At 45.1% G+C, this 15,271-nt stretch overlaps 1 protein-coding gene across 3 annotated transcripts in view; it reads left to right on the top strand.

Annotated features, from left to right (window-relative positions):
- Window positions 1–15,271, top strand: part of CEP104 (centrosomal protein 104) — a 123,370-nt gene that overhangs the window by 68,567 nt on the left and 39,532 nt on the right. For all 3 annotated transcript variants that reach the window (XR_006387716.1, XM_044278261.1, XM_044278262.1), the window contains exons 13-15: window positions 4,074–4,250; window positions 10,347–10,553; window positions 14,054–14,170. Coding sequence is in view for 2 of the 3 variants with exons in the window: in XM_044278261.1 (XP_044134196.1) it covers window positions 4,074–4,250; window positions 10,347–10,553; window positions 14,054–14,170 (501 nt within the window). In the remaining variant the exon portion in view is untranslated. The remainder of the gene's footprint in view (window positions 1–4,073; window positions 4,251–10,346; window positions 10,554–14,053; window positions 14,171–15,271) is intronic.

Below are 15,271 nucleotides of genomic sequence, written 5' to 3'. Positions count from 1 at the left end.
TGGTACCCAAGTGTGCACCAAAATTGAAACGTGTAGAAGAGACCTGGGAACAGATTTCGGACGAGACAAAATAATAATAAAATAGTAAAAGTTTAAATTTTTAGTTTTAGGAGCCAAACGGTAACAATGCAGTTACATAAGAATCTGCATAGCTAATCATATGCTAAGTAGTTACAAGTCCAATTTATGTATGAGACAGCCAAGAGGATTGTCTATAAAACGATGGTAGTCTCATGTTGGAAGCTGTAGTGGATGGTGAGATATGGAGCCTGAAAGTCAAAAGTTCAAAGCATTGTTGTTCTTTTGCTCATCAGTGCACATGTCTATACACAGGTTTACATAAGGATATCATCCAGATGTGTACCTGCGACGTACTATGCAAATGCAGTGTGAACAGGCCCTAACGTAGCATGGTGACTGACACCCACTGCTCACATCTGTGGGTGTCGCCCAGCTTGCCAGAGATCCTGAATGGCATATACAGTCAGGTCCATAAATATTGGGACATCGACACAATTCTATCATTTTTGGCTCTATACACCACCACAATGGATTTGAAATGAAACAAACTAGATGTGCTTTAACTGCAGACTGTCAGCTTTAATTTGAGGGTATTTACATCCAAATCAGGTGAACGGTGTAGGAATTACAACAGTTTGCATATGTGCCTCCCACTTGTTAAGGGACCAAAAGTAATGGGACAAAATAATAATTATAAATCAAACTTTCACTTTTTAATACTTGGTTGCAAATCCTTTGCAGTCAATTACAGCCTGAAGTCTGGAACGCATAGACATCACCAGACGCTGGGTTTCATCCCTGGTGATGCTCTGCCAGGCCTCTACTGCAACTGTCTTCAGTTCCTGCTTGTTCTTGGGGCATTTTCCCTTCAGTTTTGGCTTCAGCAAGTGAAATGCATGCTCAATCGGATTCAGGTGATTGACTTGGCCATTGCATAACATTCCACTTCTTTCCCTTAAAAAACTCTTTGGTTGCTTTTGCAGTATGCTTTGGATCATTGTCCATCTGCACTGTGAAGCGCCGTCCAATGAGTTCTGAAGCATTTGGCTGAATATGAGCAGATAATATTGCCCGAAACACTTCAGAATTCATCCTGCTGCTTTTGTCAGCAGTCACATCATCAATAAATACAAGAGAACCAGTTCCATTGGCAGCCATACATGCCCACGCCATGACACTACCACCACCATGCTTCACTGATGAGGTGGTATGCTTAGGATCATGAGCAGTTCCTTTCCTTCTCCATACTCTTCTCTTCCCATCACTCTGGTACAAGTTGATCTTGGTCTCATCTGTCCATAGGATGTTGTTCCAGAACTGTGAAGGCTTTTTTAGATGTCGTTTGGCAAACTCTAATCTGGCCTTCCTGTTTTTGAGGCTCACCAATGGTTTACATCTTGTGGTGAACCCTCTGTATTCACTCTGGTGAAGTCTTCTCTTGATTGTTGACTTTGACACACATACACCTACCTCCTGGAGAGTGTTCTTGATCTGGCCAACTGTTGTGAAGGGTGTTTTCTTCACCAGGGAAAGAATTCTGTGGTCATCCACCACAGTTGTTTTCCGTGGTCTTCCGGGTCTTTTGGTGTTGCTGAGCTCACCGGTGCGTTCCTTCTTTTTAATAATGTTCCAAACAGTTGTTTTGGCCACGCCTAATGTTTTTGCTATCTCTCTGATGGGTTTGTTTTGTTTTTTCAGCCTAATGATGGCTTGCTTCACTGATAGTGACAGCTCTTTGGATCTCATCTTGAGAGTTGACAGCAACAGATTCCAAATGCAAATAGCACACTTAAATGAACTCTGGACCTTTTATCTGCTCATTGTAATTGGGATAATGAGGGAATAACACACACCTGGCCATGGAACAGCTGAGAAGCCAATTGTCCCATTACTTTTGGTTCCTTAACAAGTGGGAGGCACATATGCAAACTGTTGTAATTCCTACACCGTTCACCTGATTTGGATGTAAATACCCTCAAATTAAAGCTGACAGTTTGCAGTTAAAGCACAACTTGTTAGTTTCATTTAAAATCCATTGTGGTGGTGTATAGAGCCAAAAATGTTAGAATTGTGTCAACGTCCCAATATTTATGGACCGGACTGTAAATGTGCATTATGAGATGTCACTGCTCATCCGTGTGAAAATAGCCGAATAGAAAACGGCAAGACTTGTTTTTTAGAGCAAAATGCTGTGTTCTTTTATGTCTCTGCAATTGATAATTGATGACGGATCAGTGCGTATAATGTCTGCAGAGCAATAATACTTGATGAAACCCTCAATGTAAATATCAAGACAAATCCCTCGGGAGTGTGGTGTGAACAATACATGCCTTGTTCTGGCCCAGCCGTCCCGGCTCTGCTATGTTCCAGCTTAGCCAGGGAAACAGTAACACTCTGTATTAACTCCCTGCCTTTAGGGACTTGTGCCGTTATTTACCGCCGCGCACTCTCTGCTTGGAAAATAAAACACACGTTTCCTCTCAACGCGTCTACAGAGTTAATAGCCTTCTTGTGAAAGCCATAACCCTCTCGCCCATCTCCCCGGTGGTACATGATTATTTCATGGGCAGATTTTGGCCCGAGCACAAGGGATTCGTAATCGTACACTTGAAAGTCATTACAGATGCACTTTTGTGCTGGTCAGACGTGACACACCGAAGTGAATAGACGCAGAAGAAATTCTAGAAAAGTCTTTGAGAGACGTTGAATCTTTATTTCAAAGTGTTTTTCATAATTGCTTTTGTACGGCGTAGAGTGCTAAGACTGCGAGGAGACCTTCACAGGAACATAAATTGGGACAGCTGAAAGCTCTGCCACACAGAACCAAAAAAATGCATTAAAAGTAAGCTGATCTCAATGTCTCCCCCTGCTGGGACCCCCAGAAATCTGTAGGGACACCTGACAGTAGGTGCCAAGTTTCCCTGCTGCGCCACCACTGGGGAAATGAAGCATTACACAGTGTCCATTCAGATCAGTGGATTGTTTGATGTCCTCCAGAGTAAATCCTCTCTGAAAACATTCTTCATTCCTGACAAGCACTGAGGCTTAGCTAAGAATTATTACTATACGGGTCTTCTAAGCTGAACAACTCCTTTAAAGAAGCACTCTGAGATTTTTTTATTTGCCTATATAGTGCAGGATAGGCCATTAGTAAAGAATAAGATATAGACTTGTGGATGCCTTTTTATTTGATGTGCAAATTATGGGTTTTCTGCCATCTTCATTCCTTATTTTCCTCAGATATGGTTTTCTAATAAATCCTAGAAGTTTCCCATCATGCCTGGCTTTGCAGAGACAGAGGGGGTAGCGTCTTATCTCGCTGCTCTCTGAGGACAGCCATGACTGACCAGTGAGACAGAACTGCTGTCCCCTCACTCTGCAGGGTCTCCATGTTTTCGTATATGATGCAGCTTGAGCCCATCAGCCCTCTCTGCCCTGTCCTCTCACCTGTCAGAGACCAGTGTGAAGCTCCATCTTATACACTGGAGAGTCAGCACACACAGATGGTACAGACAGGCCGGGTGAGTCAGGAGGGTTATATAACTGCAACTAATCTCTGAATACACTCACTACTATATATCTACACTCCTCGTCCTTTAATGTGCATTGATGTTGATGTATTTTGTCTTATGATTGACTGATGGGAGAGGATCTCCTGGCAGACATATTAAGGTGGCTTTCCCTGTTAATATGAAGTTGTATTGTGGCCACGTTTAAGCCCTCAGCTGCAAATTTACTTTAAGCCATAAGGATAAGAAGCCTTTTCTGTAGAATTCATGAAGGAAATCTCCAGAAGTTTCCTGCACCTAATTGCGGAGAGGATGCTCAGAGGTCTGCTGCATATTTAGTCCTATTACTGCTGGAGGAATATTTTTCTGGTTGCTGTAATAGTATCAAAAGTCAGGAAGTTCTGACTTGTGTCCTGGAAAATGAACTTCAGCAGCTTTTACTGTTTTGCTTGGCTCTGTGTATGAAAAACCCTCTTAAGTTTCTGAACGTACTTGCTATTAATTATGCTTACCATTAATATGATGCATATGTATTTCTTGCAGGAGATGGCGCTGTTCAAGGAAGTAAAGCCCCTACAGATAATTCCAGTTAATCTGGTTCAACCATTGAAAGGAACGCTACCATCAAGACTAGCCTTAAGCCAAGTAGAGCTTGTGGAAAACCTGTTGAAGGAAATGGGCACAGACAATTCTGGGTTCACCGTTGACAACGTCATGAAGGTAAATGTTTATCTGGATTGCCCTAGATACCTTGGAACCTCAAGGAAGTGAAAAGGGTTTTCCAAGATTTAAATATTGGTGACCAATCATCAGAATAGATCAGTGTGCCTCCAGCTGTTGCAAAACTACAACTCCCAGCATGCCCGCACAACCAAAGGCTGTCCGGGCATGCTGGGAGTTGTAGTTTTGCAACAGCTGTAGGCACACTGGTTGAGAAACACTGGATTAGATAATCAATATCAGATCATGGGGCTCCAACTCCCAGCATCCCTGCCGATCAGTGCACATGGCCTTGTGCGTTCTTTTCTTGAGCAACTTAAAGAGGTTGTCCGGTCCCAAAATCAAACTTCTTTTTCTATGCTCCTAACACCCCTCAACCTTCCATACCTGTGCCCCCAATAGCTGTTTTTCATGTCCGAGCTTTCCTTCCCACCTGGAAGACATCACATTATCCTGGCAGACCTGTTTACTTATTCCCCTTCTTGTTTTGTTGAATACATAACTTTATTGATACACAAGCCTGGCTGCACTGCACAGTGATGAGTCACAGGCTGACCATGCCTGCAGCATACACCCAGACAGGAATCTACTATCAGGTGTGTGCCTGATACACAGCCTGTTGTGTGCGATACTGCCTGCTGAAGTGTGTATCTAATCCCATCTTGTATGATCCTGCCTGCTGAGCTGTGTATCTAAACCCTTATGCACAAGACCGTATCCATTCTGCAATCCACATTTTTTGCAGTCCCATTGAGTTCTATGAATTTGAGGACCAGGATAGGACATATTCTATATTTTTGGGAACTGACATATGGATATGGAAAGTACACTGATAACGTCCCTGTGCTTTCCACATCCGTGTGTCAGTTCTGTGACAGATAGAACATGTCCTCAAAATGCAGATCGAAAACCCACATAACTCAATGGGACTGCAAAAAAATGTGAATCTCACACGGACAGTAACCTTATTTAGTGGTTCCGCAACTGCAAACCGCAAAACAGATACACTTGTGTGCCTGAGCCCTATCACTCATACTGAGCGCCCATAGCAGATACAACCACAGTGCCCCCATTAACCGTGACCTCCACAGTGCCCCCATTAACCGTGACCTCCACAGTGCCCCCATTAACCGTGACCTCCACAGTGCCCCCATTAACTGTGACCTCCACAGTGCCCCCATTAACCGCGACCTCCACAGTGCCCCCATTAACCGCGACCTCCACAGTGCCCCCATTAACCGTGACCTCCACAGTGCCCCATAACAGTGACCTCCACAGTGCCCCCATAACGGTGACCTCCACAGTGCCCCCATTAACCGCGACCTCCACAGTGCCCCCATTAACCGTGACCTCCACAGTGCCCCCATTAACCGTGACCTCCACAGTGCCCCCATTAACCGTGACCTCCACAGTGCCCCCATTAACCGTGACCTCCACAGTGCCCCCATTAACCGTGACCTCCACAGTGCCCCCATTAACCGTGACCTCCACAGTGCCCCCATTAACCGTGACCTCCACAGTGCCCCCATTAACCGTGACCTCCACAGTGCCCCCATTAACCGTGACCTCCACAGTGCCCCCATTAACCGTGACCTCCACAGTGCCCCCATTAACCGTGACCTCCACAGTGCCCCCATTAACCGTGACCTCCACAGTGCCCCCATTAACCGTGACATCTAGAGTGCCCTGCTGTAGGCTGATAGCTGTAGGCTGTTCGGGCATGCTGGGAGTTGTAGTTTTGCAACAGCTGGAGGGCCGCAGGTTGAGCATGCCTGGTTTAGAGGGAGTAGCTTGTGTTTTTGGTCTGCCTGCTGTCTGACATTCTTATTGCTGCCCTGAATGGCGTCACACTCTAACAACAGGAATGCCAGAGTTGGCACACGCCAGGAGGTTATACCAACCAGCTGTTATATTGTGAGGGAGTTGTGCGGAATATTGGTGCAGACACTTTAGGAAAGGATTTTTTTTTTGGTCAGTAACAGGACATTTATAGACATGTGTAACTACACTGCTACCTGGGGTAATGAGCCTGATTGCATTGTGATTTTTTTTTGGGGAGAAATCTCATTGCTAATCATCGTGGTTAAGATTCCACACTGTCATCACTGCTATGCCACCCTCTCCTAGGACAGCATACAGTATTGTCAAGCACGCTGAAGCTGTGTCTTTTTCTCTGCATAGGGAGAAAGCTGTCAATCAGTGATTAGCAGGTGGGGGGAGGCAGCATATCAGTGCTAGCATAGCACTTTAACAGCTCAACTGTGCGTTCCACTGGAATACAACTGCTGCAATCAGCCTGCTTGACAGTGCTACATGATACCCTTAGAGAGCATAACAGTGATGCCAGGCGGTACAGAGCAATACACACAGGCCTTTAAAGGCTATGGACACATTTGACACAGAAAACATTATTTCTCGTGAATGGAATTGGGGGACACAGCACCATGGGTATATGCCCAGCTGCCACTAGGAGGCTGACACTAGAAAGGAAAAGTGTTGGCTCCACCCAGATGGGCTATACTGTCTGCACAGACACTAAACTAACCAGTTTTAGTCTAGTGTCCGTAGGAGGCAGACCTGACCTGCTCTGTTTTTATTGCAGGTCTTGCTTCTTTTTTATGTTCTCTTTTTTTATTTTATTTTCTTCCGCAGGACCCTGCCTTCTGCTTCTGGGCCTCCATCTTGTCAGCACTCGTGGATCTCAGATTCTTGCCTTTCTTCAGACAGACCTTGAGAAAGGTCTCCTCCTGGCCTCCCTCAAAGGTCAGGTCTCGGCCTTGTCTGTTCTTTTCCAAAGGCCTTTGGCTTCTCTTCTCGTTCCCAAGTGAAAAACTTCCTTTAGGGGGTGGCTCATCGCGTCCCTCCCTTCCATTCTCCAGTGGAACCATGGGATTTGAATCTGCTCTTAGATGTCCTTCAGTCCTCTCCCTTCGAGCACTTGAAGGAGATCTCCCTTTCTTACGTCTCTTTTAAGGTTGCCTTTCAACTCGCGATTACCTCCATTTGCAGAGTCTCTGAGCTAGTGGCGCTCTCTTGCCAGTCTCCCTTTTTGGTTTTTTACCAGTACAAGGTTGTCCTGCGCCCAGTTCCCTTTTTTCTTCCCAAGGTGGTTTACTCCTTCCACATTAATGAGGAGATTGTACTGTCTTCATTCTGTCCCAACCCCTCTCATCCTAAAGAGTGTTCTCCCCACCGTTTGGATGTGGTTCGGGCCCCCGGCTGTATCTCCAGTTACAGGAGTCCTTCCGTCGTTCTGACTCTCTCTTTGTCGTCGCTGAGGGCTCACGTAAGGGTTTACAAGCCTCTAAAGCCACCATTTCCCGTTGGAGTTGGGCGACTGTCAAGGAAGCCTATGTGGCAACGGGTCGTGATCCCCCTTTCCGGTTGACCGCTCACTCCACTAGGGTGGTCGGGGCATCCTGGGCGGTCCGGCATCTGGCCTCCCAGATCTGCAAGGCCGCCACCTGGGCCTCAATTCACACCTTCTCCAAGTTTACCACATCCATTCCTTGGCCTCTGCTGATGCCAGTTTGCGTCGCCAGGTTCTGCAAGCGGCGGTACATTAGGTTTTTTCGCATGGCTGTTTCTTCCCACAATTGTGGACTGCTTTGTGACGTCCCATGGTGCTGTGTCCCGCCCCTCCCCCCCCCCCCCCCCCAATGCCATTCACGAGAAAAATTTATTTTTGTACTTACAGTAAAATCCTTTCTCGTTGGATGCATTGGGGGACACAGGTCCCACCCTTTTTTTTTTTTCCTTCGTTCGGATTTACCGGGTTTCCTGGAACTCTTCGATATTGGGCCTCTTTCTGGTTTAGGACATGTCAGCTTCACTTTTCGCTCTGGATTTTGGTGCTCCTACTGCTTTAGTACCAACTGGTTAGTTTAGTGTCTGTGCAGAGGGTATAGCCCATGTGGGTGGAGCCAACACTTGTCCTTTCTAGTGTCAGCCTCCTAGTGGCAGCTGGGCATATACCCATGGTGCTGTGTCCCCCAATGCATCCAACGAGAAAAGGATTTTACGGTAAGTACAGAAAGACATTTTTTTTTTTCCTTTCTTAAGGCTCATGCACACAAACGTATTTTCTTTTTGTGTCCATTCCATTTTTTATTTTATTTTTGCGGACCGCACACGGAACTATTCATATCAATAGGTCAGCAAAAAAAAAAAACTGAAGTTACTCCGTGTGCATTCTGCAAAAAAATAGAAGATGTCCTATTATTGTCCTCATCACGGACAAGGATATACTGTTCCATTAGGGGCCAGCTGTTCCGTTCTGCAAAATACGGAATGCACACGGACGTCATCCGTATTTTTTTGTGGACCACAAAATACATGCATAAACCCTCATCAATTTTATTTTTTCTGGTACAAAAGATTTAAAGACTAAATTTGTAAACCCATAACATATGTTTGTACTGTGAAAATGGATTCTACTAAGTATAGCTAAAACTAATAATTAAATGGTAAATAGAGGCAGCACTCTGGAGATCTCTTTATTTCAGATCATTTTAATAGAGCCTTTGTCAAGCGGTGACTGAAGTGCTCAGCAGAGTGTACATACTCACAACAATGTGAACATGATTATTCAGTGATTAAATCGATTAGATAAACCAAACATGATTTTCTATAAAAATTCATACTCCAGTGTATGTTGACTAATTGTATAACGCCTTATAAAGACGTCAAAATGACCATTGGTAAAATACATAGGAGTGAAATCATAATAAATACATCTATAGTGATTACAGCGATAATTGGGGCCTCATTATACCATATGGTGCACAAGTGCAACTAATTGAGATCAATAATTCATACATAGTTGGAGCTTTCATCCTCCAGAAGACTCCATAAGCGGGTAAAGGCCTCTGCACCGTGTTCATAGGGGGAAAGGGCAGCTCCCTTGTGTGGATTCAGAACATCTAGTTCCCATGCGCACGCGCGCTCGAATCACGGTGCCCACACTGCAGATGGAAATGTCTGTGCAGCCAGTGTTTACAGCGCATGTGCTTTCTGACCTAGCGTCTACCGATGCTCTGTCAAAGCATAGAGCGTGCTACTAATAGGGATATTGTCCAAAAAACAACAAATGTAAAAAATACCTAATACCTATATTTTTTCAATTTATTTGTGAAAGAAAAAGGAAATAAAGTATGTGTATGTTTGCATAAGTTACACACAAAGCCCGCCATACTATTGCTAAAACTAATAAATACATTTAAATTTTTTATGAAAGAAAAAGGTGGGAAAATGTGTGTCTGTGTATGCTCATAGTGTGCTGTTTGGTAAAACTAATAAATATAACTTTTTTTTTTTTTTTTGTTATGGGAAAAAAAGTGAATTGACCTCTTCCTGCCACAGTCAGGTCAGCAAGAGCTTAAAGAAGTTGTCTCACTTGAGCAAATAGCATTTATCATGTAGAGAAAGTTAATACAAGGCACTTACTAATGTATTGTGATTGCCCATATTGCCTCCTTTGCTGGCTGGATTCATTTTTCCATCACATTATACACTTCTGGTTCCCACGTTTATGACCACCCTGCAATCCAGCAGTGGTGCCGTGCTTGTACACTATAGAAAAACTGCTGATCTCTCCGGTGGCCGGGACCGTGGGAGCGCACAGAGGCCGGTGCTTTTTCCTATAGTGTGCAAACGCGGCCACCACTGCTGGATTAGTAAGCGCCTTGTATTAACTTTCTCTACATGATAAAGGCCACTTGCTAAAGTGAGACAAGCCCTTTCTTAATTCACAAGACAGCAGAATCACAGTTAACTTTACAACCAGCAGGGGTCGCTCTAACATCAAGGGTTCTAGCTGAGCACAGCCCTTCTGGCTTTTCTGTACAGTGGATCGCCTGCCACAGCGATCACATGTTCAGAGACCACTTTGGCTAGTCTCCGGGAACTTCACTGTGATCACAGCTGTCCAATAACAGCACAGCGATCTGCTGCTCCCCGGGGTGCTGGCAGATGGTATCTCCCTCATTTTACAACCAGTTATATGCTAACAATTTAGCACCAAACATTTCTGAACAATCAGCGGCAATCAGACCCTTCTTACTGCTCTGATGCCTGTAATGTGTTTTTCCCTCTTAGTTTGCTTTAGGGGCACTGGATTACACAACTGCAGAAGTGCGTGACAGAGCAGTGCGGATTATACTCTACTTGTACCAGCAGAATCACGCGCAGGTTCTCGAGCACATGCCAACTGATGACGCCACCATACGCAAAAACATTCTGTATAAAACCCTGTTTGATGGATTTTCCAAAATTGATGGCAAACCCACAGAATCTGAACTTAAGGTACGAGTCCGGGTTTATGTGGGAGGCTTTCAACTTTCTTCCTTTTACTCATATTTCACATTTCAATACTTTTTGAATGCTCAGCCGATGATCAACACTTTTAGCATGTTACCATGGGGTAAATTGGCCAGTGTTTTGGTGCTGAAATATGATATCTGTATCTTTAGATCACCAAAGTGGTTTGGAAATACTTATGTAAGCCAGTGTGCTGTCCGCATCCTTAGTTCCGTTCCGCAGCCCCTCAAAAAAGATACAGGATGTCCTATTCTTGTGCGAAATTGCGGACAAGAATAGGCATTTCTATCACCGTGACGGCCATGTGCTGTCCATAAATTGTGGAACGCACACGGGTCGGTATAGATGTTTTTGCGGACCGTAAAACACTACAGTTGTGTGAATGCTCCCCTTACTGTCCTGTTCCATTGCAGCCCTCCGTCCTCCCTGTTAGCCTTTTTTTGCCAAGACTGTAGCGGTGACTTGCCCATATACCACATGTGACTGCTGCAGCCAATCACTGGCCTCAGTGATTGGCTACAGTGATCATATGTGGTATCTGGGCACATTATCTTTGCAACCAAGACATTACATCTTGGCTGCAGTGGTAGAGGAGAGGAGTGGTAGCACAGAGACGGAAGTGGCTCAGGATGGATTTTTTTCATTATGCTTTATACAGACGTGGACAAAATTGTTGGTACCCTTTGGTCAATGAAAGAAAAAGTCACAATGGTCACAGAAATAACTTTAATCTGACAAAAGTAATAATAAATTAAAATTCTATAAATGTTAACCAATGAAAGTCAGACATTGTTTTTCAACCATGCTTCAACAGAATTATGTAAAAAAATAAACTCATGAAACAGGCATGGACAAAAATGATGGTACCCCTAACTTAATATTTTGTTGCGCAACCTTTTGAGGCAATCACTGCAATCAAACGCTTCCTGTAACTGTCAATGAGACATCTGCACCTCTCAGCAGGTATTTTGGCCCACTCCTCATGAGCAAACTGCTCCAGTTGTGTCCGGTTTGAAGGGTGCCTTTTCCAGACTGCATGTTTCAGCTCCTTCCAAAGATGCTCAATAGGATTGAGGTCAGGGCTCATAGAAGGCCACTTTAGAATAGTCCAATTTTTTCCTCTTAGCCATTCTTGGGTGTTTTTAGCGGTGTGTTTTGGGTCATTGTCCTGTTGCAAGACCCATGACCTGCGACTGAGACCAAGCTTTCTGACACTGGCTAGTACATTTCTCTCTAGAATTCCTTGATAGTCTTGAGATTTCATTGTACCCTGCACAGATTCAAGACACCCTGTGCCAGACGCAGCAAAGCAGCCCCAGAACATAACAGAGCCTCCTCCATGTTTCACAGTAGGGACAGTGTTCTTTTCTTGATATGCTTCATTTTTTCGTCTGTGAACATACAGCTGATGTGCCTTGGCAAAAACTTCGATTTTTGTCTCATCTGTCCACAGGACATTCTCCCAGAAGCTTTGTGGCTTGTCAACATGTAGTTTGGCATATTCCAGTCTTGCTTTTTTATGATTCGTTTTCAACAATGGTGTCCTCCTTGGTCGTCTCCCATGTAGTCCACTTTGGCTCAAACAACGACGGATGGTGCGATCTGACACTGATGTTCCTTGAGCATGAAGTTCACCTTGAATCTCTTTAGAAGTCTTTCTAGGCTCTTTTGTTACCATTCGGATTATCCGTCTCTTAGATTTGTCATCAATTTTCCTCCTGCGGCCACGTCCAGGGAGGTTGGCTACAGTCCCATGGATCTTAAACTTATGAATAATATGTGCAACTGTACTCACAGGAACATCTAGTTGCTTGGAGATGGTCTTATAGCCTTTACCTTTAACATGCTTGTCTATAATTTTCTTTCTGATCTCTTGAGACAGCTCTTTCCTTTGCTTCCTCTGGTCCATGTCGAGTGTGGTACACACCATATCACCAAACAACACAGTGATTACCTGGAGCCATATATATAGGCCCAATGGCTGATTACAAGGTTGTAGACACCTGTGATGCTAATTAGTGGACACACCTTGAATTAACATGTCCCTTTGGTCACATTATGTTCTGTGTTTTCTAGGGGTACCATCATTTTTGTCCATGCCTGTTTCATGAGTTTATTTTTTTACATAATTCTGTTGAAGCATGGTTGAAAAACAATGTCTGACTTTCATTGGTTAACATTTATAGAATTTTAATTTATTATTACTTTTGTCAGATTAAAGTTATTTCTGTGACCATTGTGACTTTTTCTTTCATTGACCAAAGGGTACCAACAATTTTGTCCACGTCTGTATATATATATATATATATATATATATATATATATATATATATATATATATACATATACACCCACAATGCATTTGGAAAGTCTTCAGACCCTTTGACTTTTTTCACATTTTGTTATGTTGCGGCCTTGTGCTAAAATGATAAAAGTTCAAGTTTTCCTGTTCAAGTGCTCATGTCCATAAGATGGAGGTGCGTGTGATGATACATGTTATTCAGCGTCCTCCATAGTAAAACGGCACCCTGGAAACTAGCGCAGGCACAGTGCAAGAGGCTGAATGGTGAGTGTGATTTGTGGGAAAACCTCTTTAAAGGGATTCTGTCACCAGATTTAACCCCAGCGATGTGCTAATGTCAGCTAAACCTAACTAGCCTATTCCTACTTTTATCTCTGCCCCCGTTACGCCAGAAATCTAACTTTTATAATATGCTAATTAGCCTCTACGAGCGGGGCGGGGGGGGGGGGGGTTGTTCCTGCTACTAGATGCACCAGGCAGCGCTCGCATCTGTCTGCCAGCCCTGTGCTCTGGTGAAATCTTGCGCCGTTCAGCATTCGGCGCAGGTGCGGTGAGGGGGAAGACGTTCGCAGGCTGCCAGCTTCCTCACCGCGCCTGCGCTAAATACTGAACGGTGCGAGATTTCACCACAGCACAGGGCTGGCAGACAGATGCGAGCTCTGCCTGGCCCTGTCAATCAGGACTTGGAGGGAGGCGACAAAGGTGGGAGAACGGAGCCTCTAGGAGGAGGAACAACCCCCCCCCCCCCCCCGCTCCTAGAGGCTAATTAGCATATTATAAAAGTTCGATTTCTGGCTTAACGGGGGCAGAGATAAAAGTAGGAATAGGCTAGTTAGGTTTAGCTGACATTAGCACATTGCTAATGTCAGCTAGATTTATAGGGTTAAATCTGGTGACAGAAACCCTTTAAGACAAAACCTTGAGTTAGCAATGATCACAGTTGGATGTATAGACTAGCAGCAGACAGCGATCCATATACAGAATGGCTGGAAAAGCATGTTTATGTGATGAAGGAGAGAGACCCCTCTGGCACCGCTTATCTCCCATAGGAACATCGGGCATGGGGTTCATTGCTTTACCAGATGGCAGAAATCGGTGGATAAGCTGGTCTGCTGAAATGAGCAGCATAGGGGCATTCTGATATACATCCATCTATTTGGATTTCTTTTCTTCCCGTTTTCAGGCACAGAAGAAGGCGGCAGCAGAAGAAGCAGAACGGAGGAAGAAAGAGGAGATTCGAGCTCTTCAGGAACAGCTGGCAGCCCTTAAGGAGATGCAGTCTGAGGTTCAGGCTGGCAAGGTACATGGCTGTGTATATTGGCCTGGAAGCTCTCCTCCTCACGTGTCACCTATCCAGGAGACTCGCTGGAAGTCAGTCTGTTCCAAGTCTGTCACACACTGACAGAAGGCAGAGCTCTGGGAGAACATGTCTGACACAGTAATACACTTGTGTGAGGCAGACGAGATATTTTATTCCTGAAGTCATGGTGATGGAACCAGTTCAGAGAACACTTACCTGGTGACCCTCTCCTGATGATCCACAAGTTCTCAGGCTCCATTTCTGTCATCCAAGATGGCCGCACGGCTTCTCAGACTACATGATGCATGCTGTGCATGTGGTAGTCCAAGACACTTCCTGATGTCCTTGGATTGGCCAGCACTGCTCATGTGAATAATGCTGGCCAATCCAAGAGCAGGGCCGGACAAGCAGGGAGTGTCTTGGGCTACCAAATGTACAGCCTGTATCAGGTAGTTGAAAAGTGGTGCGGCCATCTTGGATGACAGAATAGGAGCCTGAGAATCTGTAGATCTGCAGCTGAAAAGATGAAAGGGAGGTGACTATAGAGTTTTCTGTTCATTCCTAGCTAATGGGATTTTTGTATTATTTTTTTTCTCGAACCAGAGTGCCACTTTAATGGCTACAGTCACATGCTTATGTTCTTAAAGGGGCTCTGCGCATGATTGGAGCCAGTGGCGTACCGCCCATAGAGGCAGACCACGCCACTGCTATGGGGCCCGCGGCACTGGGGGGCCCGTAGCGCAGATAAGGCCCCGCCGAGCCCAGTGACGATGTTGAAGCTGTTGCCCTCAGCCGTATTATCAGAGTGCAGGCGCAGGCAACCGCCGGCACGGGATTTGGGACGCCGACGAGAGGAGGATCGGGTGTTTGCAGAGCGCGGCGCTGAGGAGGGGGGCGGGTGTTGAGGACTTAGCCGCGCCTCTGGGAGGCGATTCAGCTAAACATGGAGGCGTTAGTAGTTTTCATATTTAGGCGGGCACGGCACTTCAGAGGGGCACCGTTCCTGGGCACCGTGGAGAAAGAAAAACGCCCCTCTGGGCTCCAGTCCTTACAGCGTCATTTGCATATCCCAAGAATCGATTTTTAGAAGAAAGGACAAGA

This window comes from Bufo gargarizans, chromosome 2, assembly GCF_014858855.1.
Source record: "Bufo gargarizans isolate SCDJY-AF-19 chromosome 2, ASM1485885v1, whole genome shotgun sequence".
Classification (NCBI taxonomy): domain Eukaryota; kingdom Metazoa; phylum Chordata; class Amphibia; order Anura; family Bufonidae; genus Bufo; species Bufo gargarizans.
The sequence above is the reverse complement of the archived record's forward strand: the minus strand, read 5'-3'. Positions and strand labels throughout refer to the sequence as shown.